The sequence below is a fragment of the Chlorocebus sabaeus genome, chromosome 16, assembly GCF_047675955.1.
Source record: "Chlorocebus sabaeus isolate Y175 chromosome 16, mChlSab1.0.hap1, whole genome shotgun sequence".
Lineage (NCBI taxonomy): Eukaryota > Metazoa > Chordata > Mammalia > Primates > Cercopithecidae > Chlorocebus > Chlorocebus sabaeus.
This window is the reverse complement of record NC_132919.1, coordinates 40,074,938-40,102,864: the sequence shown is the minus strand read 5'-3', so window position 1 is coordinate 40,102,864 and position 27,927 is coordinate 40,074,938. Positions and strand designations below refer to the sequence as shown.

The window sequence follows — 27,927 nt, the reverse complement described above, 5'->3', positions numbered from 1 at the left end:
CCCTCCAAGGAGTCCTTTGCCCACGTAGAGTCCAGCATAGATTTTGTGAAAATAGACTTTATTATAATAAAATGTCTTTTTAAACAAATTCCCCCACCATTCCACACCCCTGGAGACCAAGGTGGGAATGGGGGTTCAGTCAAACAATCTCCCACCACAGCAAAGGAAACATGCAAAGAGACACTCACCCGGCAGAGGGTGGGGGATGGAGTGGATAGGGTAAGGGTGGAGAACCCCCTACCCCACTCTGAACGGGGAATGTATGAAAATAGTTGCATAAATCTGTCCTTTTCTCCAGCCCCTGGACTCCAACAGGGGTTAAAAGAAAACTATGCAAAAGAACTTGAATCCAATGAGCAAAATAAGGCAAACCCAACTCCGCTTTCGGCCCCGCGGGCCCCAGGGTCTTTGGGGGCGGGACCATACAAGGGCCAGGAGGCCCCGGCAAGGAGGGGTGGAGCACGACGGGGGCGGGGTGGGGCCTGCTTTGGCTTGGCCTTTCTCCTTCCGGGGCCTTGCAGTGGAAGCGAGGTGGAAGAAGCTGAACTGAGGCACTGAGTATGTACATATATACACGGCTCCGCCCGCCTGCCCGCTGGGGAGGTGGGGCTCCAAGAAAATCCAGTGCAAACTTTCCTTCAGGGGAGGGAAGACATGATCAGGACAGCCAAAGCCATCAGGGGACACAGGCTCCTTTCTCCCCGCAGGGCCCATCCTGGGACTGGGGAGGGTGGCAGAAGGGACTAGCGCAGCACTGTGGGACACTAGTAGACGAGGTGGGTGGACCAGGATGCGAGGGTCCTGGGTCCAGTCCTGGCTCAGTGACCTTGGTCGAGTTACATACTCACTGTGGGCTCAGTTTCCCCTACTGTAGGAGGAAGGTGCTTCTCTAGAGAGTTCATCCTTAAGGAGCCATCTAGCTCTGAACTTCACGGAGGCTCTTTGATCCTCTGAGTGCCACAGTGTTAATGCAGAAGAACAGGGGCTCTGGGCCCAGTCTGAGCCTTCCCTGCTCAGCAGAGATGGTGGTCTGGGGGCCTCTCAGGGCCTCTTCTGCCTGCAGGATGGGCCACAGCTTCACTCCTTCTTCCCAGAGCCCAGCCTCCTGAGGAGCTGTTTCCCCTTGGAGAAGAAACCCCACACCTTCTCGCTTCTGCCCTGGGGCTCCCCACGTTCGATCCTGGGGGCGCTGTCAGGGCTGGGAGCACAGGGCCCACCTGGGGGCCCGGGGGGCCCTTGTGTGGTGCAGCCCCAGTCCTGAAATGTGAGACAGAAGGAGCAAGGTCAGGGCCTGATTCCCTCCCGACCCCCTGACCACTTTTCTCTCCACAGCCTCAGCGGCCTACAGCCTCCCATGTCATGGAACCATGGGTGAGAACCAGAGCCTCACCTCCCACCACGCACTGCCAGACACACACAGCACAGGCGGTGAATGGGGAGGGTGATGCCGAGGGAGCACTGAGCTGGGAGTCCCAGGGGATGCAGTCTTGGTTCTGGATTGCTCACCTGTGACCCTGCCAGGTCCCTTCCCTTCTCCCTCCAGGATGCAGGGCTGACAAGGCCCAAGAGTTCTTGGAAGCTGCCCCTCGGGATGGGTGCCCCCAACTTCTCACATGTCACCTCTCTCCCAAAAAACAGAGTGCAAGGACAAGGACTGCTTAGAAGCAGCTGTCACTGCCAAGGAAGGTAGTTTCCACAGCCCCTCGTAGACAGGAGCGTCTCCCCAAACTCAGCAGGTGTGGCCCCCCCAGGCCTTCAGGGAATGGAGCCAGTACCCACTCCATGGGGAGGAAGATTGGGACTCTACCTTAAGGGCCCTAAAAGGACTGTGGGGAGGCCAAGGACCCAGAGGGACTCACAGCTGGGGGCATCACTCAGCCCCAACCACAGGCTCTGGAGGCTGCAGCATCTTCTCCCTTACTGAATCTCCTCCTAATTCCACTCCCTTTGCCTCGAGCCCACCCAGACGGCGCTCCTTAGTGATCTAAGGCCAGGAAGCTGGGAGAACAGAGAAGCCACCAGAAAGCCCCCCACACCTCTGTTCCCACCTTCACCTCCGGGACCTGGCACAGCTCTGTCAGCTCTTGCCAGCCTGCATTTCTTCCTTTCCTCAAACTCCCACTCGCTGCCCAGAGCCTGGCAGGCTCCCAGCCAGAACCAACTATAGAGCCCAGGCCAGAGGCAAGGAAAGTGGGTGCACAGCCGAGGCCCCAACCCCGCCCCAGGCCTGTGGTGATGTGGCAGGGCTGCCCACAGAGGCCAAAGCATCTACCACCAACCAGCCAGAGCTGAGAGCCAGTTGGGGAGCCCCAGACCCTTCCCACTCCCTCTTAGGGCTCCTTCCGAAACATCCAGGAGGGAGAAGTTGTCAGGGAAACAAAAGGATGAGGTTTCTGGGCTCCCGAGAATAATGGTTTGGGGTTATTTATGGATTTGGACTACTCAAACTTCCCCTTTATTTTTTTTATTTTTCTCCCAGGCTGGAGTGAAGTGGCGTGATCACCACTCACTGCAGCCTCGACCTCCTGGCTAAAGTGACTCCCACCTCAGCCTCCCAAGTAGCTAGTATTACAGGCATGAGCCACCGCACCTGGCCAAACTTCCCCTTTTATCCCCCAAATAGAGAAAACTGAGAGTTTGAGGTAAATCATGCATCTGATCACCCTAACAGGTCACGATGCAGAGGACAAGGGTGGGAAGCCTATTATTACTGGTGGCATTACAGTGTCACCCTGGCACCAGTAATAATTACAATATTATAATACCATAGCCGCACAGTATCATAATACCACTGATGAGTTCTACTATGGATGCCACGTCATGTTCTATAAACCATATGTGTTATAGAATAGCAGGCATCAGCTAATATGGGACATCACACACTAACATGACATGTAATCCTATGACAGCTGGCACTGCCCTAGGTAAAGGCAAGGCAAGGGGAGCAGGGAGGGGGAGGGATGACTCTATGCAAATCTGGCTCATGGCAAGCTCTCCTTTGCCATTCCCTGGACGACAGTGGGAAAGCTGGGTCAGCTCCAGTATTTGAGACAAAGGAGCGCTGTCTGATTATGGTCAAGTGGGCGTGAGGGGTCACACAGCGGGGCAGTCCCCCCACTTACATGTTGCTCTCTCTACATATATCTATCTCCATCTAGCACTGGACTCTTCTCCTCCTCGTTCTCTGAGGACAGGGAACAAAGAGAGGAGATGGGTTACAGACAGACCCACATCTTCTCCACCCGGCCGCCAGGTGGCCCTGTACATTGGTGGGCCCTGCTCTCCAAGGCCTTTGCATTTACACATGGAAGCCCTGAGTTTTCTGGCTGGGGCTTGGCCTCTTTACCCTCTCTCCCTGCCCTCTGAGGGTGGAGGCTTAGTTGTATTCCACCCACCCCAAGAAGAGGTAAGCTCTAGGAATGAGAACCCAGGAAGCTGGGCCTGGCTGGGCAACTGGCTTCCAAAGGCACCTGGGAGGTAGGGAGACCCCCCCCCACCCAGGGTGGGAGTATCCTGAAACAGGGACTTTGATTGGCTACAGGCGTGAGGCAGAGGGGTCCTTTTCCACAGGGCCCCTCACCTGCGTCAGCCCCCAGGTGTTGGCAGCCGGTCCAATGGCCTGAGGGTCAGGGTCACAGCTATCACCCCTCTGCAGAGAGGGGCACATATTTGGGGGCAGCTGCCTGGTGGGGCTCCCCTCTGGTGGTCACTTAGTGGCTCTGCACTGGACACAGTGCTTACCTGCATGACCACCCCAGCTGCACCCCTGCTGCAACACTGCCCTGGCCCTACCACCCCACCAGTAGGGTAGACCGCCCTGCCAAGCTGGGAGCCCAGCTCCTCACTGACCTGACTCTCAGCCTGGGGTGTCCTGGGTTCCCTGTCCAGGCCTCCTGCCTCAGGCCCAGGGCCCTCCAGGAAGTTGGATGGAACCAGGCCCCTTTGTCCATTTAATTCCCCCTGGAGAGGAGAGGCTGGTGAGGCTGAGATCAGGAAACAGGCTCTAGCTCTGCCCCTCGACCCTGATGCCCCTGGGGAATAGCTGGGGCCAAAACCACTGTCCAGGGAGGTGACCCGTTCCATTCCACCAGACTTCCTGAGGGTTCCTTGCCCATCCCCCTGCCCGGCTCTGGGAGAGCCCTCCCTGGGAAGTCTGGGGGGCTGGGGTGTGGTACACCCTCCCCAACAATAAAATCTCACATAGTAGAAACCGTCATCGTCCATGCCCCCAAACACAGTAATGACATCCCCTGCCCGGAAGGGCAGCTCTGCCTGTGGAAAACAAGAGGAGGGCATCAGGCCCAGGAAGGCTCTGCCACCGCCCCCTTTGCTGGGCTCCGTCTGAGGGTCCTCACCTCGACGTCCATATTGGGGGAACTCTCCTGGGGGTTGTAGTCAAATGCAGCCACCATGGAGTGGGGAGCTTTCAGCTCAGCGGAGGCGACCAGCTTAGGGGGGCCTGCAGGGGGAGGAGGAGAAGACTCTGGACTCTCTGGAGAGCCCTATACTCCATCCTGTCTTCTGCCCTGGACCCCTGCCGAACCCCTGTCACCACCTCCCCACTAGTTGTAGCCCCTGGGGCGAGACCAGAGGGGCCACCCACCCTATCTCCTTCCCCAGCCTCCCGGGCCCAGGGATGTTCCTTCACCTGGACAGGGCTGGGCAGAGCCTTCCGACTCAGCTGTGGAGAGAATGTGCCTGTGAGCCCCACCCCGCCCTGCCCGCCCAGGCTGCAGGTGCTGCAGCGCAGGCCAGACACACACACAAGGAGGCAGGCAGGGAAGGCTGCTGAGGGCGCATCTCCCCAGCCCTTTGGTGTGGCGGTGAACTAACACCCAGAAAGGCTAAATGGCATGTCCAGGGTTCGTGGATTTTACAGTCAGGTGCCTGTGGGGACAGAGAGCTCCACAAACCATCCCTCATCCCCACCGGATAAAAGCCCCCCACAGGGGGAGGCAGGGGATGTGGGTGGTCTGCCCTGATTCCCTTTACCTGCTCAAAACTCCAGAGGTGCCTCCCCAGCCAGCCAAGCAGCGCCACCCCACCCGCACACACCCTCCCAGCACCTGAGAGAGAATGGGGTCTCACCCACCTCCCGCACACACACCCTCCCAGCACCTGAGAGAGAATGGGGTCTCACCCACCTCCCGCACACACCCTCCCAGCACCTGAGAGAGAATGGGGTCTCACCCACCTCCCGCACACACACCCTCCCAGCACCTGAGAGAGAATGGGGTCTCACCCACCTCCCGCACACACCCTCCCAGCACCTGAGAGAGAATGGGGTCTCACCCACCTCCCGCACACACACCCTCCCAGCACCTGAGAGAGAATGGGGTCTCACCCACCTTTCTTGGAGCGGCGGGGCTTGGGAGGAGGCCCAGTTGTGCGGGCTGTGGAGCACACAAAGGGACCATTCCCTGATCCAGGAAAGCAGAGAGAAAGCGAGGCAGGGGAGGTGGGAGAGACAGGACTGGGACTCTGGAGTTTCCTCTCAGGGCCGTGCTGGCTTACTGAGCTTGTTTCATGAGGGCATTCATCTCCCATCCCTGACAAGAGCCCCACCCAACCTCCAGGACCCCAAATTCCTGGCTGCATGACTGTACTCCCCTCCGCAACAGACGCCCACTCCATGTGGCCAGCCCATGTGCAGTCTGACCACCACGCCACAGGGTTCTCAAGGCTCCAAGGCTCTGCTAGAGTCTGGGTAAGTGGGGGCACCCCAGACACAACAATTGCTCAGGGTCAGGTGGAGTTGGAAGAGGGCTGGTAGGAGGGGGGTGAGGGACAGCAGCAGGTCATACCTGAGCCCTCGAGGAGAATATCTGGGGACAAATAACCCCGCTGGAGCAGCTGCTGTCTCCCGGCAGGGCTGTCCACAGCCACTTCAGCCACCATGTTGCAGGGAATGTAGCCTGTCCGGCCGCCACCTTCGCCCCGGTAGAAGCCGTCGGCATCCTTGTCCCCAAACACCTGGAGGCACAGAACAGTGGTCTGAGCCAGTTCTGCTCTCTCCCTGTGCCCCAGGCCCCGAACCCCAGCAACACCCCACTTGGAAATGCAGAAGAATGTTCTCCCTTTCGTAGGCCATGGAATGGGAAAAGGGGAAAAACAGAAAAGAACAGGATCAGAGGAACAGGAGAAAACAGCCCTTTCTGTATTACCCCATTCACTGTCTACACGGTCATGCCCTTTGCCCACCCCAGAGTGGATCTCCTTAATCTCAGAGCAATAGCAAAATGCCTTCAATCAATACTTGGAGGAATAATAAAAATAGCAATGTCAGCAGCAGATAGTTAGACTGTGCTGCCTATGTGTCAGGCAGTTTAAGCACTTTATGTACATTGGATCATTTAATCCACAAACCACCCTGTGAGGTAGATGCTAATATTATCCCCATTTTACCAATAAGAAAACTGAGGCCCAGAGGGCCTAGGTAATCTACTCAAGGTTACACAGCTAGAAGCGGCAGAGTCAGGGTCCAAACCCACGTCATCTGCTCTAGAAGCTGTGTTCTCCGCCATGATTCTGTGCTACCTCCAGTGGAGGAAAGGAGGGAGGAGGGAAGACCTAGCTGGTGTTTGGAGCTCTGAGCCCTGATGGCAAATCAGTCACCTTCAGGATCTGACCCTCTCGGAAGGGAAGCTCTTCTTCTCCAGCATCAGGATTGGGCGACATTGACACGGGGTCGTAGTCAAACAGAGCCACAAAGATCCTGACGGGTAGGTGCTGGTAAGCCAATGCTTCTGACGGGCTCCTCACAGGGACTGTGGAGACAGTGGAGAGGGCGGTGATGCAGCGAGCTCTGGCCGAGGGGTTCTAGCTCAACCCCCATCAGATGCTCACCTAGCTCTGCAGTGCTTGGCCTGGGGACTCGGGCACCTCTCTTCTGGGGGCCTCTCCGCCCAGAGCTGTCCTGCCCTCTGGCTTCTCTGGTCTCTGTTGCCTGCAAAAAGAGGGCAACAGATGGCAGAAGTAACACACCATCCCTCTGGTGGGCCCGTGCTCCCCAGCTCTGCCCCATCAGCGTAAGCAGCACAGCAGCGCAGGAGCACAGCAGTCCTCTCCTGGAGTCTCGCCTGGCCTGCTGGAGACCTCAGACACTCCCACAGTGGGAGGGCGGGCAGGAGGGGAGGCCCCAGCCCCAGCCCCCAAGTAGATGAGTGGAGTAGAGGGGACTAGAGTTGGCTGAGGAGCCTGTGAGAGGAGGGCCTCCCATCAGCATCAGGGCAGGTGACCCTGGACATGGCATCACAGTCAGCGTCCTGAAGCCATAACTAGCTATGCAGAGGAAAGGGCGACCCTGCCCAAAGGCCGCAACAGGTGACTAGTGATAGAATATTGTACATCCCAGTTCTGATCAGCAGAAGCAGCAAAGCAGTGGAATGTGGGTGGGAGGAGGCAGGTGAGGGAGCCCGGAGGCCCGGCCCCACCTCTGCTGATGGAGGCGGCAGCGTGGAATGGGAGCTGCTGGTGGGCAGCAAGCAGGGCCACCAGGCAGCAGCAGGCAGGGGCTGCCCAGGGCGGGGAGTGAGCACGGACCCGGGAGAGTGGCTCCTTGGCTCTGCCCGTCGCACTGCGGCCTCTCCGCTCTGGCTCCCCTTTCTCCCAGGCTGGGAGGGGTGGGTAGGGTTTGGGGCCTGAATTGGCCTTCGGAGGCCCCCTGGGCCTTCCTATGGTTGCTGTGCCCCAGACCTCCCCATCTCCAGGGTAGCAGGAGCTGGTGATGCTGATGCCCCCACTGCCCGCCTCCTGCTCGTCCTCCGAGTCATATTCAATGCTGATTTCCAAGCACTTGGGGGAAAGGCAGCTGGCCAGGCCAGGCTCCAGCGCCCGGCCACGGGAGCACCTCCGGGAAGGGCCCAGCCGCCCTCTCCCGCTAGCCTCTAGTCCAGTCCTGGGGCCCTCAATTACAGGGAGGCCACCCCTCTCCCGCGTGGGGCCGGGTCGTCCAGAGGCCTGGGGCCCATTGTTGCTGAGAAGTCGGCTGCAGTGTTCACGGGGATCTGGAGGCCGCCTGCGGCTTGGGGGCTTCTCAGGGGAGCCCCCTCCTCTCCTCCGACTGCTTCCACCAACTAATCCAGGCATGTCCTCCAGGCAGTCTCCAGCCCTGGAGGGCTCAGGAGACAAGGGACACTGGCCAGGTCTTCGAGGCTGACCACTGTCACAGCCCAGCCCCAGCAATGCAGGTTCAGGCGGGCCAGGCTCTTGGGAAGAACAGCCTGCCCCTGGCTTCTCCTCCTCCTCGTCCTCCTCTTCCTCCTCCTCCTCCTCGGGGATGCTAAAGAGCTTCTTGCTGCAGAACTGCTGGAGGGGCAGCTCCAGGATCTGCTCCAAGATCTCCTCATCGCTGTCAGTCTCACAAAAGGGGTCGGGCTGGGACTGGTGGAGGTGGGGAGGTGGGAGTAGAACACAGCAGGGAAGAGAGATGTGTGGGGAAGAGGAGAGAGAGCTGTGATCTTTGCCCTCAAACGAAGGCAGGGGTTACGGACAACCCCACAGCCCTCCCACAGCTTCCTCCGAGAGGAAGGAACCAGAGGGACAGTGGCTGGCCCAAAGTCGCACACATATCCAGTGAGAGCCAAAGGAAGAATTAGGGAACACACTCTAGGAACTGTCACCAGCCCTGTGGAACAGGAGCATTGAGAAGCAGACCTCCCCATCCCCTCCCCAAAAGCTACCAGCACAAGAATCTTAGGTGGCACCAGCCTCCCTTGGCCAGGATGCTGTCTCTGGTGAGCTGGAGGGAGAGAAGGTGCAGAAATGAGTTCCTCCTCTTCCCCTTTCTTTCCAGGAGGGCAGAGGCCAATCCTGGGTCACTTACTATCTTCTGCTTAGGACAGGGCCCAGGCCACAGACCTAGAATGTTACTGGCACTCAGTGGCAGTCAGAGCAGCTGCTGATACACGGTTGGGAGGCCCCAGAGACTGAGGCCTGGGGCCCAGCAGCCCATCCGTACCCTGTTACCTTGGCCCCGTTCTCCCTGATGCTGTTGCCAGCAACCTGCTTCTGGAAGGAGCAAGTCCTGGAACCCAGCTCCTCTTCCTCCTCCTCCTCCTCCTCTTCCTCCTGGATGTCTGACAGGTCTGAGTTGCGGCTGTGGTCCACGAGGGAGTTCACCAGATGACCCCCAAGCTCTGCCGCGTCCTCCTTCTGCAAGAGGTGAGGCAAAGCAGGAGAGATAAGGACAGTGAGGGGCACAGGGGGATCCAGGCAGGGTCAGCCCCAGCCACAATAACAAGGGTCCTTTGGCAGAGGGAGAAAGAGCCATGCCCTAAATCGGGGAGGTACACCATGGGTCAGGGGCAGGGTGGGAGAAGGGAGATGGGAGCCACATGGGACAGAGAAGTCCTAGAAGAAAGACAGACACACAGCACAGCCAAAGGTGTGAGAGCAGGACCAGAGCAGAGGACAGGCAGAGAAGGCAACTGGATTTGGGCTGGCAGAAGATAGGGAGGCAGGCCCCAATTCTCTGAAGTGACAGTGTGTCCCCAAACCCTACCTCAGCCCTGGGCCTCAGCCCAGACCCTGGGTCTCCTCCTTGGCACGCCTCGGTATTTGGCGCCTGCTGGGCCAGTGCTCCCTGGGCGGAGCTGGGGGCCGGGCAGGCCTCTCCTGCAGTCCACTTGGCCTCCTGCTTGGCCAGTGAGGGAGCTGCGGGGCCAGGGTCCTTCTCACCCAGGGTGGATGTGCTGGCTGTCCTCTCCTCTGAGGTGCCCAGCACTGCTGTCCCAGCCTCCTCCTGGAACAGAGAGCACTGAGGAAGGACCCAAGCCCAGGTCCCTCTCCCAGCATGCACCTGCTCCCCTCTCCCCGAACAGGGTACCTGGGAGCAAGGTGCTGGAGGATCCTCGTGGGACCCTTTTGGCATCTCTCTGGAAGGGCTTGCAGGGGGTGCTCCTGGGGGCTCTTGAGTTCCAAGGGGAGCAGGGTGCTGGAGAGGAGAGCTGGGGTCTCCAGGCCCTGGGGAGGCTGAAGCAAGGGGTGCTCTGGCCTCTGGGCTTGGTCGCAGTGAGGGGCAGGAGACTCGGGCCGGCAGGCTGGCTGGAGCCAGGGCGGGAGTGATAGGAGCCGGGATGGAGTCCGCCGACTCCCCGTGGGGCGACATGGTACGCACGACCACCTCACGACACACCTGCAGCAGCTGCAGCTGGGACAACTCCACCAGCACACTGCCTGCCGTGGGCGAGGCCACCTCCATGATCTGTAGGGTGGAGGGGGCACAGGATGGGAAGCAGAGGCTGAGACAGCCAAGTGTGAGGATGTACTGACAGCAGTGGCAGCTAGCATTATGCCAGGTACTGTGCTAAGCCCTCTGCATGGCCTATCTCATTTCATCCTCCTGGCCACATGGCTTCAGTGGTGGAACAGTTCTAAAATCCATCACGTGCTACCAAAGCCCATGCTCTTAACCCATCTGCCTCATGGTGCCCAAATGCCAGGGGCTGGGCATCTCTGTGCCAGGTCAGAGAGCCTTAGTCTCTGAGCATAGCAAGAAGGGATCCACCTCCACTCCCAGGGTACAGTGGGCAGGGCCATACCTTCTGCCCATCAGCATAGATGGCATAGCCTGTGACCCGGACACCGTTGGATGTGCCAGCAGCATCGATGGTGACTGGGAGCCAACTGATGATCAAGATTCCAGGGGAGGGCCCAGGCTCGATCTGCACATCCAGAGGGGCATCAGGCGGGCCTGGGGGCAGAGAGGCACAAGACCCAGTGATGCAGGATGCTCCCTATCAGAGATACCTGCCCAATTTGCCATTTCTCTGATAATGCAAATAAGATCAGGGTCCCCTTCTTCCATCACCCATGGCCTGGCCTCCTGGGTGTTCTGGACAACAGAGCCCAAGCCCACATACCTGCTGGGAGTGTGGTGAACTGCAGGGTGGCAGCCCGCTGCTCCAGCCTCTCCCAGCCTGGTTCCCAGGGCCCTTGGGGTGGGAGCTGAGCCTCCACTTGGGCCTGATAGGGTGTGCCAGGCCGTAAGTGGCAGAAGGTGGCCCAGTAGGTACTGGGGCTGGCAGGTGGGCACTCTTCCCCATTGAGGTAGATGGCATGGGCCAAGTTGCTATTGCCGGGCACCCAGGTGATCTCAGCAGATGTGGCTGTCAACCGATGGACCCGCAGCTGGCTGGGCACCACTCCAGCCCGGGCACCCACCGCCAAGCAACAGCGCAGTGGGTCGGAGCTGCCCCGGCTGGTCAGGGCCTGGACAGAAACGTGAAGAGGCCCGGCCCGCAGGTCCAGGTTCTCCAGCACAGCCTTGGGTGGCGCCCCAGGCCCCAGGGCCTGCCGCAGCTCCCCATTCACACAGATATGGAAACCGTGTAGCTCCACTCGCTCAGGAGGGGGTTCCCAGGCCAGCACCACACTGTGGGCCAGCTGCTTGAGGACCACCAGACAGCGGGGGTAAGGCACAGCGGGAGGCTCGCCCAGGCCCTCCGGTGATGGGCTCACACTGAGGTCGTCCCCTGCATCCTCCTCCTCAGGTCTGGGCTGGCTCCGTCCCCCGCTGCTTTGGCCCCCGCTACTGCTGCCACCCCCACCCACACTCAGGAAACTGAGTTCAGGGCCTGAGCTGTGGGACAAATCGGCCAGCTCCGGAGGGAGGGAGGTCAGGAGGTCGTCATCCGACACACACTCTACAAAATTGGAAGGGACCAGGCCCCTTCGGCCATCCATGAGCTCTCCTGGCAGGAGGAGGACAGGAAAGGGCAGGGCAGGGGAAGACAGAGAGGAGATAAAGAAAAAATGGTATAGTAAATGTATTTTAGCAACTGCTAGTGGGTGATCTTCAGCATTTGATTCAAATCAACATTTAACTGTCAATTCTTCTAAAAGACAAGAGCTGTAAAGATCTGGATTAGAGATAGGTCTGATAATAGTATTTTGGTTCTACAGGACAGTGCTTCTTCAATTTTAACTTGGATACGAATCACCTGGATATTTGTTAAAACGCAGATTCTAACTCTCTGGATGGGGCTGAGATCCTGTGATTCTAATAAGCTACCAGGTGACACTCGGACTGTGAGGACGGAGGAGAATATCATGTTCTAAATAAGCACATTGAGTATTTCAAAGTAAAATATCATAATGCTTTTAAAATCATTTTTAACTTACATACAGATAAAGCAAATATGCCCACGTTTTAACAATTGTTGAATCTAGGTGCTGGGTATGTAAGTATTCAAATGTATTCTGTACATTCGAACACTTTTGTGTTAAAAATTGCAGTAATAATTTCATAATTTCCTATTAAAGTTTTAAAAAATAAGCAGGTCAAGATGAGAAAACTGGCCAGGCATGGTGACTTATGAAGTAATCCCAGCACTTCAAGAGGCAGAGGCAGGCAGATTGCTTGAGCCCAGGAGTTTGTGACGAGTCTGGGCAACATGGCAAAACCCCATCTCTACAAAAAATGCAAAAATTAGCTGGGAGTGGTGGCACGCCTATAGTTGCAGCTACTCAGGAGCCTGAGGTGGAGGGATTGCTTGAGCCCGGGAGGCAGAAGCTACAAGCTGTAATAGCGCCACCGCACTCCAGCCTGGGCGACAAAGCAAGATGCTGTATCCAAAAAAAAAAAAATTCTGCTGATTGGGTTTTACCTGGGCCTGAGGAACAGGGGCCAGGGTGCCCCTCAACTTCCCTTTGTGAACAGCAGACATCCACAGAGGGAGAGAGAGACAACCAACTCAGCAGAGTAAGGGAAGGAATCTTTAGACACAAATGAAGTAAGTGCTAGTGAAAAGAGTCACTTGTAAGTTCTAGAAGGATCAGGACCCCCAGCAGGCCTGCGTCTAGGAGCATGACTGACAGCAATCAATCCAGGCAGCCACCAATGGTTATGTTTTGTTACCAAATGGTTATGTTTTGTTACCTGCGTCGGTTCTCCTGAAGACTTGACAAGAGAGTGTTTTAAAACATTTGCTGTTGTTGTTTGATTGAGGGATGTCAGGGAAGCTGGGCACCTAACATGTCATGTCACGGCCAATTTAAAGAAGAAAAAAGTTCTCAGGAAACAGACAGCTGGCAGCTGGTGTGCTTTATTGGGAGGAAGGGGGAGCACGAGCCAAGGCTTAGGGGAGAGGGGTGAGTGTAGGCAGGTCTGAGCTGCAGTGGGGCCTGGAGTTTCCCCCAACAGTCATCTGTGCCCCCCACCTCCACCCTCTCTCTCTGCCTGTGCTAGGAAAAAAAAAAACAGTAAGGAACTTTAAGAAACAAGAGGGACTGTCAATAAATTCGCCGATAGAATAAGCACTGTAGAGGGTTGAATGGTGGCCGCCCAAAGACATGTCCATGTTCTAATCCCTGGAACTTGTGAACATGACCTTATTTGGAAAAAGAGTCTTTGCCGACGTAATTAAGTTAAGGATCTTGAGATGAGATCATCCTAGATTATCCAGGTGGGTCCTAAATCTAATGACAAGTGTTTTTATAAGAGACACGCAGAGGAGAAACACTAAGAGGAGGCGGCGATGGTGACCACAGACACAGAGACTGGAGTGAGGCGGCCATAAGCCAAGGAACAACTGGAGCCACCGGAAGCTGAAAGGGACAAGGAACGGAACCTCCCATAGAGCCCCCACGGGGGATGCAGTTCTGTGAATACCTTGACTTCAGACTTCTGGCCTCCAGAAGAGGCCAGTGAGAGAATAAATGTCTATTGTTTCAAGTCACTCCATGTAATTGTTCCTGCAGCCCTAGGAAACAATCATAAGCTCCAGCACTGTGGAGTGGGAGACAAAGGCAGGAATCTTCACAGTAAGAGGATCTCCAGCCTGCAGGGCTGAAGGTGGAGCCTGGGGCAGAGTCAGGCACATGCTCCAGAAGCCCACACAGCTGAGAATAGCCTAGGTGGCCCAGACGTAGAGGAAGCAGCCCTTTAGCTACGGTTGGACAGGGAATATGGCATCTTGCCCCCAGTGGTCTACGTGCCTCTACATCTATCCCAATTTATCCCAGATCGCAGAGTTCAAATTCTAGTCATTTGTGGTTAGTTAATAGTTATGCCTTTGCTGCCTGCCTCCAAAAAAAGGGTGTTTGGGTTTTGGTTTTTGGTTTGGGTGGGTTTTTTTTTCTTTCTTCATTTATAAAGTATTGTTTTCCTGAAACCTTTTTATTAATTCTGATCTTCATAATCTACCCCTGCAGGAAGCTTAACTGTTTAGGCCACAAAGCCAGGTACCATGGGTCCCAGCAGCTCCTCAAATCACAGGCAGAGGACCCAGGGAGAAGAATCTGAGCAGGCTCCCAAACTTCCAGGGTTACAGATTCAGAGCTAAGCCCATTCCTGAATCTCTATACACAGTTGTGGCTCTCGCCCTGCCCTGTCCATGCCCCATCCAATTCTCTACACAGTGCCAACCTCTCTGCTGCTGATGGACTCAGCCTGGTGGTGCCCAGGCCAGAGCCACCCTGAGAGAGTCTCCCAAGGCCATGTCTTCCGCAGGCCCATGGTACCCAGTCTCAGTGAGGCATCTGCCTTTAGTTGCCTGGTCAGCCCTCTGACTACCTACAGGAGCTGCAGAACCTCCCTGAAGCGGACACCCTGCCTGGGCCCTGACAGCTGCTAACCACTTGCGAATACCTTCCCCTGGGATCTTTACCCTGATTCCTCCTTCACGTACCTGACTGGAGTCCAGCATCAAATCTATGCTGCATACCTGACCTCAGGTGTCACTAGTGTGAAACACTGCCATGCCCTGACCATCCGCACAAAAATGAATCTAGCCAAAATCTCCTGTGACACTCTGTCCACCATCTGGACTATGCTGTCCTGTCCTGCCTGGAGCCAGACCCCCTTCTTTCTCTTTCCCCAATGGCCACTAGATCTCTGTATGCCTTTTAGCTGAAACCAAAAAGTTAAGGTGGGCTGAGCACGCTGGGCAGAGGGGATGGATGGATGGATGGATGAATGTCTTTGGGAACATGGACTCAAAGGCAGGGGAATGGACAGAATGACCCCCTACTACCTTCCTACCTTCAAAAAAGCCATCCTCATCCATGTTGCCATAGACGTAGATGTACTCGCCAGCTGTCAGCGGAAGCTCTGCTTCTGGATTCTCATTGGGGCCCTCAAAGGGGTTGTAGCTGTTGGGGGAGGCACAGAGGAGGAGGAGGAAGAGAGTGACCTACACTCCACTTCCATGTCCCGTCTTCTCTCTCCCACTGCACTGAGCCTTTATGGATGGAGACTTGGTTGTGGTTGTCCACCACTAGCAAAGCACAGTCCTCACTGCACCCACCTTGGCCCAACTAGGTTATGAGAATAGGTCCATTGTGTCCTGTGCCGCCCCCACCACTTCCAGAGGTCTCTATCTCCTCTCGGCCCCCTCATACACCCCAAATGCTGGGGCTGGGCTCCAGGGCAGTGAGGGTGAGGTACCCACCTATAACGAGCTAGGAAGACCTGGATCCTGGCTCCTCCCCGGCTGCCCTCTGGCGTGGCTGGGAGCAGGGAGACACTGTCTGCCTCCAGCTCCTCTACCTCACTGGCTGTGTCCACCTGGGGGCAAACAGAAAGGGCTGGTTCCTCTTCAGGGCCTGGGGCCAAACACTAAGCAGGCAGGTTTCCAGGCTGAGCCAGAGGACCTATTGCTTTGAGGAGGGAAACTGAGCACACACCTGTTGCACAAGACCAGTGGCAAGAACTCCCTGATGCTCTCTAAATCCGTACCTGAGACAGGTCCTGGCAGAGCCCAGCTACCCTGGGCAGGGGCAGTGGGGATAACCCAGATCCCTCCCTGAGCCTCTACTGCACCCGACAGGAAATAAAGCCACTTGCCTCATCTCAGAGGGGTGCAGGCCATGCTGGTGTGGGGCGTGGGTGTCAACAGAAATTTGGTTTGGTTCCTTAAAGTAAAAACTCAGCAAAGTTGCCAGGTGCAGTGGCTCATGCCTATAATCCCAGCACTTTGAGAGGCTGAGGAGGGCAGATTGCTTGAGCCAGAAGTTTGAAACCAGTCTGAGAAGCATAACAAAACCCCATCCCTACTAAAAATACAAAAATTAGCTGGGTGTGGTGGTGCACGCCTGTGGTCCCAGCTACTTGGGAGGCAGAGGTGGGAGGATCGCTTGGACCCATGAGGCGCAGGTTGCAGTGAGCCAAGATTGTGCCACTGCACTGCAGCCTGGGCGATAGAGCGAGACCCTGTCTTTAAAAAAAAAAAAAAAAAAGAAAGAAAGAAAAAAGAAACACCTCAGCAAAGCACCCCAACTGTAAATCGCTGGAAGCAAGGAGGCAGAAGGAGCTTGAGAGGTCCCTGCTTCTAGCCAAGTGACAGTGTGTCTGCCGTTCAGCTCTGGAACTCAGAACTTCCTGTCTACTTGCCTGGCCCACAGCCCAGGGCACCCCAACCTCAGGGCACCCCAATTCACTGACCCTCATTGAGGTTGCTGGGGTAGCCTGGGTAACAGGCTGCCTTCTCTTCTCTGCCAGTGCCTGGGAGAAGGGGACCAAGTGGGCAACCTCTCCATGACCACATCCAAAGCTGACACCACCCTTCTATCCCACGAGGGGGCAGTAGAGGCCCGGGGCTTCATTCTACCACTTTCTGAATGTTTGGCTCACAGAGTTGCTCCTGACCTGCCCCCTCCACCTTCTGGGGTTTGTGGGTAGAAAGAAGGATGAGTTGACAACCAGAGCTATGAGTGATGCCCAGGAACTTAGTAATAATAACAGCTGCCCCCCACCCCCGCCCGTTGAGCACACATCCTCTGTGCCCCGCACTGAGACAGGCATGTTCCTTTTTCATTTAACTCTCACAACAAGCTTAGAAGGCAGGTTTTATTAGCTCCAGGATTCAGATAAGGAAACCGAAGCTCAGAAAGGCTCAGTGACTTGCCTAAGTCAAAGCTGGGATTTGAATCCTGGAACATGTGCTTTCTCACACAACCACCTGCTTTCACTACAGATGCTCTTACGAACAGTCTCTTTATGCAGATCCTGGTGCCCAAGTGTCTCCTCCATCCAGCCCAGCACTCCAGAGCCTCCCTGGGCCTCCCAGGAGTGGGCTGGGGTGGCCCCAGGTGCGGCTTGCAGGCAGGCGGCGGAGGGCAGGAACGGCTCCACCCGAGCCCCTCGCCCACAGGAGGAATCCGCAGGCCTCTCACCTCCCAACTTGGGACCCCAAAAATCGCCACCCAACTTCTGGGGACCCCAGAAGAAGTCAGGGCCACCTGCCCTGCACCCTGCCCAAAACCAAAGCCAGAACTTCAGGCCCCACCCTAGCACTTACCTCAGGTGTAGGGCATGACTTGGGGCTGTTGTGGATGGACTCGGAGTGGGAGGAGTTGGAGAGAGATTCTGCCTTCTTGGCTGTCCTTCGAGGGACCCCAGTGAGGGTGGCAGGGGCAGGCTCGGAAGACTTTGGGGTGCAGCGCCCAGGGGAGCCCGGCGGGAGGTCAAGGTCTAAAGAGAAGATGGCACGTGGGCTTGGGGTCTGTGGCCTGAGGAGGGACCAGGAGATAGGGTGGTGCTTCTTGGATATGGGGGCCAGGCCCTCCATAGCCGGGCTTCCTTACCAAAAGGGAAATGTTTAGAGAGAAACTTACTAAATAGAGGTATAGCTGATTTACAAATACTATTTCACATGATCGTCAAAACAGCTTGATAAGATGCATTTAATTATTCCTGTCTTACAGCTTACAAAACTATGGCCCAGAGAGGTTAAGCAGCATTCTCAATTCACAGTGACTGTCAAGTAAGCGGAGCTGGGACCACCAGATCTGACTGACCCCCAAGCCTCCACTCTTCACAAGACCACACTGCCTGCTACTGACTCCTAGTGCCCAGCCCTCAGCCCTGATCATTCAGGTCCTTTTGGAAGGAGAAGAGCAGTGGCCCACGATGCCTGGGCCAGACTCTGGGACAGTCACTCCCCCGGGCTTTATTTTCCCCCATCAGAACCTGGTTCTAGCCAGGCACAGCCCCAACCTGCTGTGGACTTGGGATGAGTTGCTGGCCTTCTCTGATCCTGAACTCTCTGCTCTATACAAAAGCCCAGGCCTGGGGATTCCAGGCCAGTGCCACTGGGGTCCACCTTACCTTTGGGGCCAGACCCCCGGCAAGGCCGGGGAGTGGAGCAGCAGCAGGGGGGTGGTGGGCGGTCTCCAAGGGTCCCGCAGTCCAGGGCAGATGTGAGCAGATCCAAGAGGCCCGGGTGCAGGCGGAAGGCCTGGAGTTCCTGTGCCAGGAGGCTGAACTGCTCGGTTTGGCTGCGGCACTGTTCCTCGAGCTCTCGAACCCGGGCCTGGGCCAAGACCCACCATGAGCCACCAGGCCCCTCAAAGCTGCCCAGTGCCAGCCTGTGCCATCTCTACACAGCCCTACACTGGGTTTCAGGTCACATCCATCCACCCAGCCCCAGACCTAGGCACCAGCCTTGCCTTGGCCACCACACGGCCCTTAACGCATCAGAGCTGAGGGTGAAGTCCTGGGCTGTGTCCTGGGACATCTTCACCCCAGCCCCCTCCAGAGCCAAGGCCGGGGCCTGCCACACAGTCACCAACCCTCAGGCCCTAGGCAATGGCACTTCTGCCTCTGGCTGCTTTCTAGGCCAACAGGGATCATTCCCACCCCATCATCACCACCATCACCACAGGAGTTTTCTCAGCTCCACCGCTCATCACCCTCCCATAGTCAGCAACCCAAACCCCTTCCCTGAGAGAGGTGGGCAGGAAATTCCACAGGAGAGCCAGGGATGTCTTCATGATGGGAATGGGCCAATGCCCGGGAAGTTTTCTCAGGTCTGAGGAGAGTCCCAATAGCAGGGGCTCTCTCCGGCCTCTATGGCGAGGCTCCTAAGTTAGACTGGCGATGACCTTCCTCATGATCAGGGTGTCTAGAGAGGGGAGGCCCAGTGTCTGACAGACATGGCGGCAGGCCTGGGACGAGGGGACAGCTGCACATGTCCTGTGGGAACCCCATCCCCTCTGGATTCTCAGGTCTGCTCCCAGTGATACCCCCTCTGCTGGATGAGAGAGTGGGACTGCCTGGGCCCTGAGGGAGGAGATGCAACCCAGCCAGCCTAGAGAGGTGTGGGGAAGCAGAGAACGAGGCGCTACCTGCATGGAATCCAAGGTAGACTGTTGCAGGAAAGGAAGCCGAGAACAGGTTAGAACCCTGAGCACTGTGGGTTGCTAACCCAGAGAGGGAGGGGGAGAAGGGGGCCTAAGTGGACATCACCCAGTCAGCTCCCTGGACTGACTGGCAGTTCCTAAACAGAAGGATATCTCAGGGTAAAGGCACCTGGGGGTGGCAGCAATGGGAGACTGCTGCCACCAGACTTAGAAGCCCCCTGCCCAGCCATGCCCACCCTGAGAAATAGGCCAGTGGTGAAGGGGACTCCCCCAGGCCCTGGAGCATTTAAGGGCCCCTCTTGCAACCCCTCTCCCCACCACCATAGTCCATTCCAGCTCTATCTGGAGCTCCCCTGCCTTCCTCCCAAGACGGTGGAACTGGGGGCCACTTCCAGGCGCCCTACCTCCAGCAGCTGCACAGCTCCTTCATGTTCCTTCTTGGCTTCTGCCTGGGCCTACAGGTGGGAGGAACCAAAATGCTGGAGGGAAGGAGAAGGAATGGGGTGGAGTAGAGAGGGATGCAAAAGAGGGAGGGTAGAAAGGACAGAGGCAGGGGAGGAAGAAGCCAGTAGAAAGAAAAGAGTAGGGAGAGAGGGAAGAGGGATAGGGAAGGGGGAGGCTGAAGAGTTTCTCCCTCCTGAACACCCACCCTGAACCATAACTTAGACCAGAAGGCAAAGGGGTCCAGGAGGAGCGTGGCTGAGTCTGCTCCCCTCTTTCCTGAGCAACCATCCTCCCGGTTTCCCTCCTACCTTTCTGGATGCTCCTTCTCAGCCTCTTTTGCCTGCTTCCTGCCCTCCATTTTGAATGTTAGGGTTCCCCTGGACCCAGTGCTGGCCCAGTTTATATTGTCTACTTTCTCCCTAGGGCTCCCATCTACTCATGCAACTGAACACGCTGATGGCTCCAAATATGTCCAAGACCAACTTACCCATAACCCCAGGCTCATGTATCCAGCTGCCTGTGGACAGTTCCCCTTGAATGTTTAACACGTAGCTCAGACATGGCCTGAATGGAACTTAGCACTTGGGATGCCCTACCTCTCTGATCAGCTGCCCCTTCATCCTTCACCTCGCAGAGCGGGAAGAGCCCCACCTCCACCAGAGTTTATACAGCAAATGGCTGACAGAGAAGGGGTTCAACTGGAATCCCACAGGGAGCCTTGTCAATTCTTTTTTTTTTTTTTTTTTTTGAGATGGAGTCTTGCTCTGTCGCCCAGGCTGGAGTGCAGTGGCGCAATCTCAGCTCACTGCAAGCTTTGCCTCCTGGGTTCAAATGATTCTCCTGCCTCAGCCTCCTGAGTAGCTGGGATTACAGGCACATGCCACCATGTCAGGTTAATTTTTGTATTTTTGGTAGAGACGGGGATTCACCATATTGGCCAGGCTGGCCTCGAACTCCTGACCTCAAGTAATCCACCCGCCTTGGCCTCCCAAAGTGCTGGGATAACAGGCGTGAGCCACCATGCCCGGGTAGAAGCTTGTTAGTTCTATCTCTAAAACATAACTCAAACCTGGGCACTTGTCTCCCCCTTCGCTGCATGCATCCCTGTCCAGACAGCCACTATCTCCCTCCCAGGCTACTGCCCAGGCCCTGCTCCACGCCCACTCCCATAATCCACCCTCCACAATGCCACAATTGTCACCTCCTCAGGGAGGCCTTCCCTGATGACCTCTAAAGTGGCTCCTCACCCCATCCCAGTCACTCTGTCACATCACCCTGTTCTTCTCCACCACTGTGCTCATCAGTGTCTGAAATCAGCTCACACATGGATCTGCTAATTTGCTGACTGCTCAGGGACCTGGTCTTTGTGATCCTGTGACTCAGATCATGCCACTCCCCAACTTAGGATCGTTCAGGAGCTTCTAACTACTCACAAAGCAAAATACCCAAACTCTTCACATGGCTGTTAAGGCCCGACAGGATCCGGTTCTTGCCTGCTCCCACCATGCTGCCCATCCCTTGCTGTATTCTAGCCACACTGGTCTCAGGCTTCTCCAGCTCTTCCCTGCCACAGAGCATGTACATATCTACGCCTCCTGCCTGGCAAGCTCAATTGTCATCTCCTCAGGGAGGCCTTCCCTGATGACCTCTGAAGTGGCTCCTCACCCCATCCCAGTCATTCTGTCACATTACCCTGTTCCTCTCCACCACTGTGCACATCAGTGTCTGAAATCAGCTCACTCATGGATCTGCTAATTTGCTGACTGCTCAGGGACCTGGTCTTTGTTTCCCACAGTCTCCCCAATGCCTAGCACAGTGCCAGGCACACAGTAAATGCTTGTGCGATGAGTGAGTAGCAAAACCGGTGTCCGGCAGCCTGCCATCTTCCCTCACTGCCGCCCCACCTGCTGCAACCTCCGGACCTCCTCCTGCTTCTCCCGCAGGCTGAGCCGAGCCTGTTCATGCTCCACCTCCAGCTGCTGTCGCCGCTGGGCCACCTCCCGCATGTGCTGAAACACAAGATCCAAGTCAAGGCCAGAGCCCCCACTTGGCCATTTCTAGAGAAGATCTAAGATGAGGAAGCCTCGAACACTGTCTGCTCCAGATTCCTCTATTACAAAGGAAACTGAGTCTGGAGACGGCAAGGGGCTGCAGCTCCAGGTCCAGCCCTCAGAGCTAGTGCCCCTCCCTAAGCATATTCTGCTGTCCCACTTGCTCCCTGTGCCAGGGCCCAGCACCCTACCCAACCTGCAGCATCCCCTCACCTTCAGCACTTGCTCCAGGCTCTCCAGCTTGCTTTGCAGGCCCTGGCTCTTGCGAAGGGCTGAGTCCCTCTCCTGTGTCACCCCCAGGAGCTGGCCCCTCAGCTCCGCATTCTCCCACTCCACCTAGTGAGGGGGCAGTGGCAGGGAGTTGGGTGGGTGAGCCTTGACCCACCAGAGCCCTCACAGCGGGAACAGTCCCCTACCCCTGCTCAGGGGTGGAGGAGAAAGCCCCTTGGCTGGGGACTGGGGCTCTGGTGGGAGCACAGGTCTCCACAGCACTTGGGTGGAAATGGTACCTGCTCCTTCTCTGTGACTCTCCCACTGAGCCGGGAGTTCTCCTCCACCAGGCGGGCATTCTCATTCTGCGCTTCTCTCAGCTGCAGTTCCTGAGCAGGCAGAGGAGCTCTCAGGAGGGGGCCCAGCACCCACATTTCCCCTCTCCCCGCACAGAGGACCCTGCCCTCCTCCCAGGCAAGGCCTTCCTCCCCTGCTGGAACCTGCACCAGCCAGGAAAGGAAAGCACCGAGGAGCAGGAGGGAAAATGTGTTCTTGAGGGCAGCAGGGGCGGGAGCAGAGCTGAGAGGGAGCCCACCACCTGGCTGGCCAGGGCAAAGGGAGGAGCTGGCCTCTGGGTTGCCCTCAAGAGCTCACCAGCTCCTCACATCGCCTCTGTTTTTTCCGGGCTTCCTGCTCCAGGCTCTCGCATTTCTTCCGCTTCTTGCTGAGCTCCGATTCCTGTTGGGTCAGAACCAAGGGCTCCTCATGTGGGAAGGTACATCTGCCCACAGCAGGCTGCCTCCAGCCCTTGACCTAGGACTTACCAGCTGCTGCACCCTCTGCTCTTTCTCTGGCTCCCCTAGAATCACGGGTAGGTTGTCTGCATCCTCCTGGGGTGTGGCCTGGAAATGCCCAGGGGCAAAGGGCTGGCACCGGAGAACAGGGCCCCAGGGCAGCCTGCCCCAGCCCAGCCTGCCCAGAGCAGGTTCCCACCCCATCATTCAGCCAGCAAGAGATCCCTGCCTAGGAAGAGCACAGAGGGGTACTGTCTGCCCATCCCCTCCCATTGTCTCCAGCTGATGTATAAGTACAAAGGCTGCACCCCTGTGTCCTGGAGCTGTAAGTGCTTTGAGATCCTGGGACCCACGTGTGCCCTGGGAGATGGGTCCTTTATCCAGGCCAAAGCTTTCCCTTTTTAGCTTCCAGCAGCAGCCCTGCTCTGCACTCAATAACTGTCCTGGGTGTCCTTCAGCGACTGGCAGAGAATTAGGAGGCTGCTTGGGTCCCCAGGGAAGTGGTGTTCCCCAAGACAGGAGTTCTGTATCATCCAAATCTGGGCTTGGCCTAGAGCAGCGCGAGCCCGGCCAGACCCTTCTCTTGGCTTCCCCAAAGCCCACCCTGCCACACCTTCTGTTTATCCATACAAACTTTGGGGGAGGACAGGTCTTAATGGGAGGTGCATCTCCCTTCCAGGGCCAGCCAGAGGGACAAAATCTGAGCAAGAAGCCTCCCCCCACCCGGAGGTCTTGGTCACTATCAGATCACTACCTGGTCTCTCCTCCCAGCTCTCTTCCCAGAAGGAGGAGGACCTATTTGCTGCCCACCTAGGATGATGGAGAGAAGCCAGACCCCTAAGTTCTGGGGGTCCGGAGCAGGTCCCTGGCCCTTGAATCAGGGGCTGCCTAAGTCCCCCGCTCAGTGAGGGTTGCCTGTACCTGGAGCCGAGGCGGACGCACCGCCGCCCCCGGGTAGCCGGGGCCAGGCCTGGCCAGCCAGGCGGACGCTGACGGGGGCGTCCCCGCTCTACGGCGGCGGCGGGAGGAGGCGGCGCGGGCTGGGCCCCGGGCGGCTGCCAGGGCAACCAGGGATTTGCGGCTGGGCCGTACCACTGGCAGCGCGGCAGGGGCGGCCGGCCGGGCCCCACTGGGCGCAGGCCTATGGAGGGCGGAACCCTGGAGCCCCCAGGGGAGGGCACGGCGCAGGTACGAGCGCGGGAGGCTTGGAGGTGGACCCTGACCAGGACGGGAAAGCTCCCCAGTCCCTGGGAGTGCGCAAACCACCACTGGGTCCTTGGGGTTCTGAGCACGGTGCAGGGGAGATCCCGGTGGTCGCTCCCCGCCGCCATCTGCACGCACCCACACACCTGCCCTTGCGCCGGCGCTCACCTCTCCCGGGGCCCCGGGAGCCGGCGCCTCTGCTCTGGCCGGGAGAGCAGGGCCCGGGGGCCGGGACGGCGGGCGCGGGGGCGTCTCCCGCTGGTTGCGCAGCGCGATCTGCCTCTGCAGCCGCAGCACCTCCCGCTGGGACTCGCGCAGCAACCGATCGAAGTCCCGCACGTGGAGCCACTGGGGACCCTCCTGAGGTTGGGGGACAGGGACAGGGAGGGGAGTCAGGCCTAACCCTTGCCCGCCCCATGCCATCCCCTGGAGAGCCCTTCGCCTTGCTGGAGGGACTCCAATGCGCGGGAGTGTGCACACCCTCACAAGCGTACATGCCTGGTTACATGTGCATGCGTGTGTGGCCACATGCTCCCGCGAGCCCCTGTGCGGACATTCTGAGTAACTTATTTCTTGGGTGCTCTCAATGTGCCCAGCACTGTGCTAAATGCCTTGTGAACATTTACAGGGGATGTGTGGATGCATACAGCCAGACCCACTGGCACACAGCCTCAAGCCTGGAGCACAGAAATGCCCAGGTCTGGGAGTCATGGCTCCACCCCCTTCTCCCCTCTCCCACCTGGGCCGTTGCCAGGGGAACCTACTCCCAGCAACCTCCACCCTCCCGTTTCATTTGCATCTTATTAACGTCTTGTCCGCATCCCACAACAGGCAGATAGCCCTGTGCAGGGCTGAGCTGGAAGAGGTGACCAGGGCCTCCTCGCACCTTGCCCACCAGGGTGAGCCTGGCCTGCAGCTCCCTGCACTCCCGCTGCAAGGCAGCAATCTGCTTGTCCTTGGCCAGCAGTGCACTGGCTGTCTCACTGAGGTCCCGGGCTCGCTGGCGGGCTAGGGCCTTCCGACACAACTCCAAGCTGGCCCCCGGCCGGGGCAAGGGGGCACTCACCTAGCCAGAGGAGGGGTAAGGCCAATGGTCACCTGAGGGCTGGGGCACTTCTCCCACTCTTCATCTCCTTCCTCCCAAAGGAGGAGTTAGCATGAAAACCTAGGGGAGCGGCCACCTGCTTCCACCTCGACTGGGGTCTCAGAAAGCCAGCAGCCTCACTCTACCCCATCCCAGCAGTCGGAAAGGATTAACTCTACATCTGAGTTTAGGATCAAAGGATGCTGCTAATTTGGGGCTGCCACTGTGACGGGTCTCATCCCTGCCCCCACTCCAGCTCTATACCCTGAGATGAGCTCAGCAGGAGCTGCCGCCAGCACCAGCACATGGTAATCCAGAACCCTGCTCCCTGCCTGCTCAGGAACCTCCCCACTACAGCTCCAGAAACCTTTGGCCTCCTTGCCTGGCCAGCCTCTGCCCTTCCTGCACCTTATCCCTTAGATTCTTGCTTTCCTGGGTGCTGAGTCTGACTCCCAAGCTACAGACAGCCCTCAAGCACAGCCCTGGCTCCCCTCTTCCTTGGTCGCCCAGCCTCCGCCCAGCAGCCTCCTGTCCTCACCACCCTCAGGTTCGTTTCCTGCAGCTTTCGGGCCCTCTCCTCCAGGCGCTTGGCAATGACCGCCAGCTCGGCGTTCTTCCTCTTCAGCCTCCGCACCTTCTCTTCCGTCTCAGGGAAGCTGCTCTTCCTCTGACAAGGGGTCAGGCAGAATTGGGGCATGTAGGGAGCACCCCACAGACCCAGTCCTAATGACCCAGGTCTTGGGTTAGAGCCCTAGGCTCACAGTGGGGTCCTTGGCAACTTTAGGCAGGGGTTCACCCTCTCTAGGTCTCAGCATTTTGTCACCTCCATGGAGCCCCCACTTGGAGAGATGTTCATGGGGTGAGGAAGACACTGAGGCAGAGGGCCTGGCTCCAACCAGAATGCAGCACCCCAGTCTCCAAGCCTCACCAGCATCTGGTTTTCCTCCTTAAGGATGGCACAGCGCTGCCGCAGCTCCCCCAGGGCCCTCAGCAGCTCCAGATTGGGCCTGTCCCCAAAGCCCATATTCAGCTTGGCCTGGCATGGGAAAGGACCAAGGACAGCACCTCAGAAACCCATGTGACCCAGCCAGAACCTTCCATGTGGAAGCATCCCCCATCCATGGTCCAAGGAGATGTGGAGATGAAACGGTTTTCCCCCACATCCCAGGTCTTCAGAGAGGAGCAGAGGAGGCCTAGGAGAAGGAACTGTCCAGTCCTTCCTGTCCACATAGGCGCCCCCAACCCTGGCACCCTCCTGCTCCTCCCTTTTTCGTCCCACTCCTGCCCATCTTCTCCTCCAGGGACGTGCCAGCTAGAGCTCCCACTCCCATCCCTCCAGACTCCCCTGCCCTCCCCCAAAGTCCTGTTCCTTCCCTCTTCTACAGGAGCCTGCTCACACCCACCCCAACCCTGGCTCAGCCCAGCACCGAGCCCCCTCCCTTCATTCTACTTCCTCTGCACTGATTCTCCGTGCACCTCCACACTCACCCTGTACCCCCCAGCCCCCAAGGACAGACAGACTCATGGAGGAAGAGACACAGACAGACAGACACACTGTCAGGGGTAGGCACAGAGAGGGACAGGGCAGCAGCAGGGCCAGATCTAGACAGACAGGCAAAGAGGGTCAGAAGGACAGGCAAATGACGAAAGAAATGGAGCCCCTGAGATTCCTGCTCGATGAAGAGAGGACAGATAGCCACAGAGACAGACCCACAGACGGGCCAAGAGAGGAGAGGTGGGCAGTAGGGATGCACACCTCGCCTCACCTCCTGGCCAGGCTAGAGGACACGGTGAGAGACCCCACCTTGCAGACCCCAGCCATCCACAGATCCCTTACCTTTGGGAAAGCCTCTACTTCCTCATCCTCTGGCCTCTGGCAGGTGGGTCCAGAGCTCGATGCTTGCTGGCCCAGGCTGGGCAGACAAGCCTCTGCTTCTTCAGGGTCAGTGCCCCCAATGGGCCCAGAGCTCCTGGCTCCTTTGGGCTCGGAACTCTCCTCAGACCTCAGTTCTGGAAGCTGCAGAGCTGCTGGAGGAGTATCAGCGACACTTGGGGCTGCATTGCCAGGTTCACCCCCTCGACCTGGAGTCCAGCTCTGCCAGGTGGGCAGTGCCCATGGCTCCATGGCTCCAGGGTCCCCAGGCCGTGGGAGGGTTGTCAGTTGCTCCATGGTACTGCCAAGGGTCCCCAGAACCTGGGCCAGGGGACATCACCCAGCCAGGTGGGGGGACTGGCAAGGGTCATGCCAGGCCAGCCCCGCTCCCCTCTGAGCTCTTGCTTCACCGACACTCCATCCAGGGTTGGCTGAGCTCTTCCCCACCTACAAAGGAGGCTGCAGAAGGCGCCAGGGCTGCCGGAGCTGGAGCCAGGGGTATGTGAGCTATGTTTGCTGGTGGCTCTGTGTGTGTGCGCGAGTGTGTGGAGGAGCGAGGGTGTCCCCGTGGGGGTGGGGAGGATGTGCAGAGGCCACCGACAGCTACGCCTGGGTGAGGGTGCGTGTGTGTGTCTCCAGGTCTGTCCGTGCAGGTCAATGTTGTCTCGTGTGTTGGGAAGATGGGTGCCCCCACTTCTGTGTGTTGAGGGGGGTGGTGCTGTGTGTCACTGTCTGCCCATTTCAGAGTTGCCAGTTGTTTCTGTGTGTGTGTGGGTGTCTGTATTGCAGGGCTGTGGCAGTATGTGATGCTGTCACTGGTTGTATCTGAGTGTGTCAGTGTCGTGCAGCTGTGTGCATCGTTGTCGTTGTGTGTCTGTCAGTGTCTGTGGGTCTGGCCTTCCGTCGCAACCCCTCAGCCCGGCCAGGGTCTTCAGGAGCTGCTGGGGGTGATCCCCAGTGGTCTGCTGTGGTCCTTTATCTCCGGCTCTGCTCTCCGCTGCTGCTTTCTCGCTTGCTGGGTGACTGGGCTGGTCCTAAGGAGGTCTGGGTCGATGGGCTGCTTGCCTCATAGTCTCAGCCCCTGCTGGCCTCAGCTCTGGGGACTGCAGGGGTCCCTTACAGTCCGGGAGCCTCGAGATGGTGGGTTCCGAGGAGGGCTGAGCCTCAGAACTGGGGGGGGTGAGC

At 57.8% G+C, this 27,927-nt stretch overlaps 1 protein-coding gene and 1 long non-coding RNA gene across 21 annotated transcripts; one reads left to right on the top strand and one right to left on the bottom strand.

Annotated features, from left to right (window-relative positions):
- Positions 1 to 88: 88 nt before the first annotated feature.
- TSPOAP1 (TSPO associated protein 1) lies at positions 89 to 27,730 on the bottom strand. 19 transcript variants are annotated; one of them, XM_008011310.3, is made up of 32 exons: positions 26,707 to 27,730; positions 25,798 to 25,905; positions 25,408 to 25,536; positions 24,672 to 24,851; positions 23,954 to 24,145; positions 22,613 to 22,690; positions 22,443 to 22,526; positions 22,088 to 22,177; positions 21,792 to 21,914; positions 21,432 to 21,536; positions 19,488 to 19,538; positions 19,069 to 19,089; positions 18,050 to 18,254; positions 17,241 to 17,413; positions 15,393 to 15,508; positions 14,984 to 15,093; positions 10,863 to 11,693; positions 10,542 to 10,693; positions 9,827 to 10,204; positions 9,503 to 9,742; positions 8,968 to 9,153; positions 7,543 to 8,382; positions 6,847 to 6,946; positions 6,616 to 6,767; positions 5,805 to 5,973; positions 5,349 to 5,420; positions 4,649 to 4,681; positions 4,356 to 4,459; positions 4,201 to 4,272; positions 3,850 to 3,960; positions 3,123 to 3,184; positions 89 to 1,257 (listed from the first exon to the last, which is right to left on the bottom strand). In XM_008011310.3, exons 1-31 carry the CDS (start codon positions 27,037 to 27,039, stop codon positions 3,155 to 3,157), a joined length of 5,568 nt encoding a protein of 1,855 aa, XP_008009501.3. In that variant the 5' UTR covers positions 27,040 to 27,730; the 3' UTR covers positions 89 to 1,257; positions 3,123 to 3,154. The 19 variants fall into 19 exon arrangements, with proteins under 19 accessions (XP_008009501.3, XP_008009502.3, XP_008009504.3 ...); XM_008011311.3 differs by having other exon boundaries at positions 5,349 to 5,393; XM_037993343.2 differs by adding an exon at positions 3,581 to 3,649 and having other exon boundaries at positions 1,149 to 1,257; positions 9,503 to 10,204; positions 26,707 to 27,131.
- LOC140708653 (uncharacterized) lies at positions 24,731 to 27,927 on the top strand. Of its 2 annotated transcripts, none has more exons than XR_012088806.1 (2): positions 24,731 to 25,177; positions 27,168 to 27,927. It is a non-coding gene; the product is annotated as an uncharacterized lncRNA (long non-coding RNA). The 2 variants fall into 2 exon arrangements; XR_012088805.1 differs by lacking the exon at positions 24,731 to 25,177 and adding an exon at positions 25,568 to 26,971.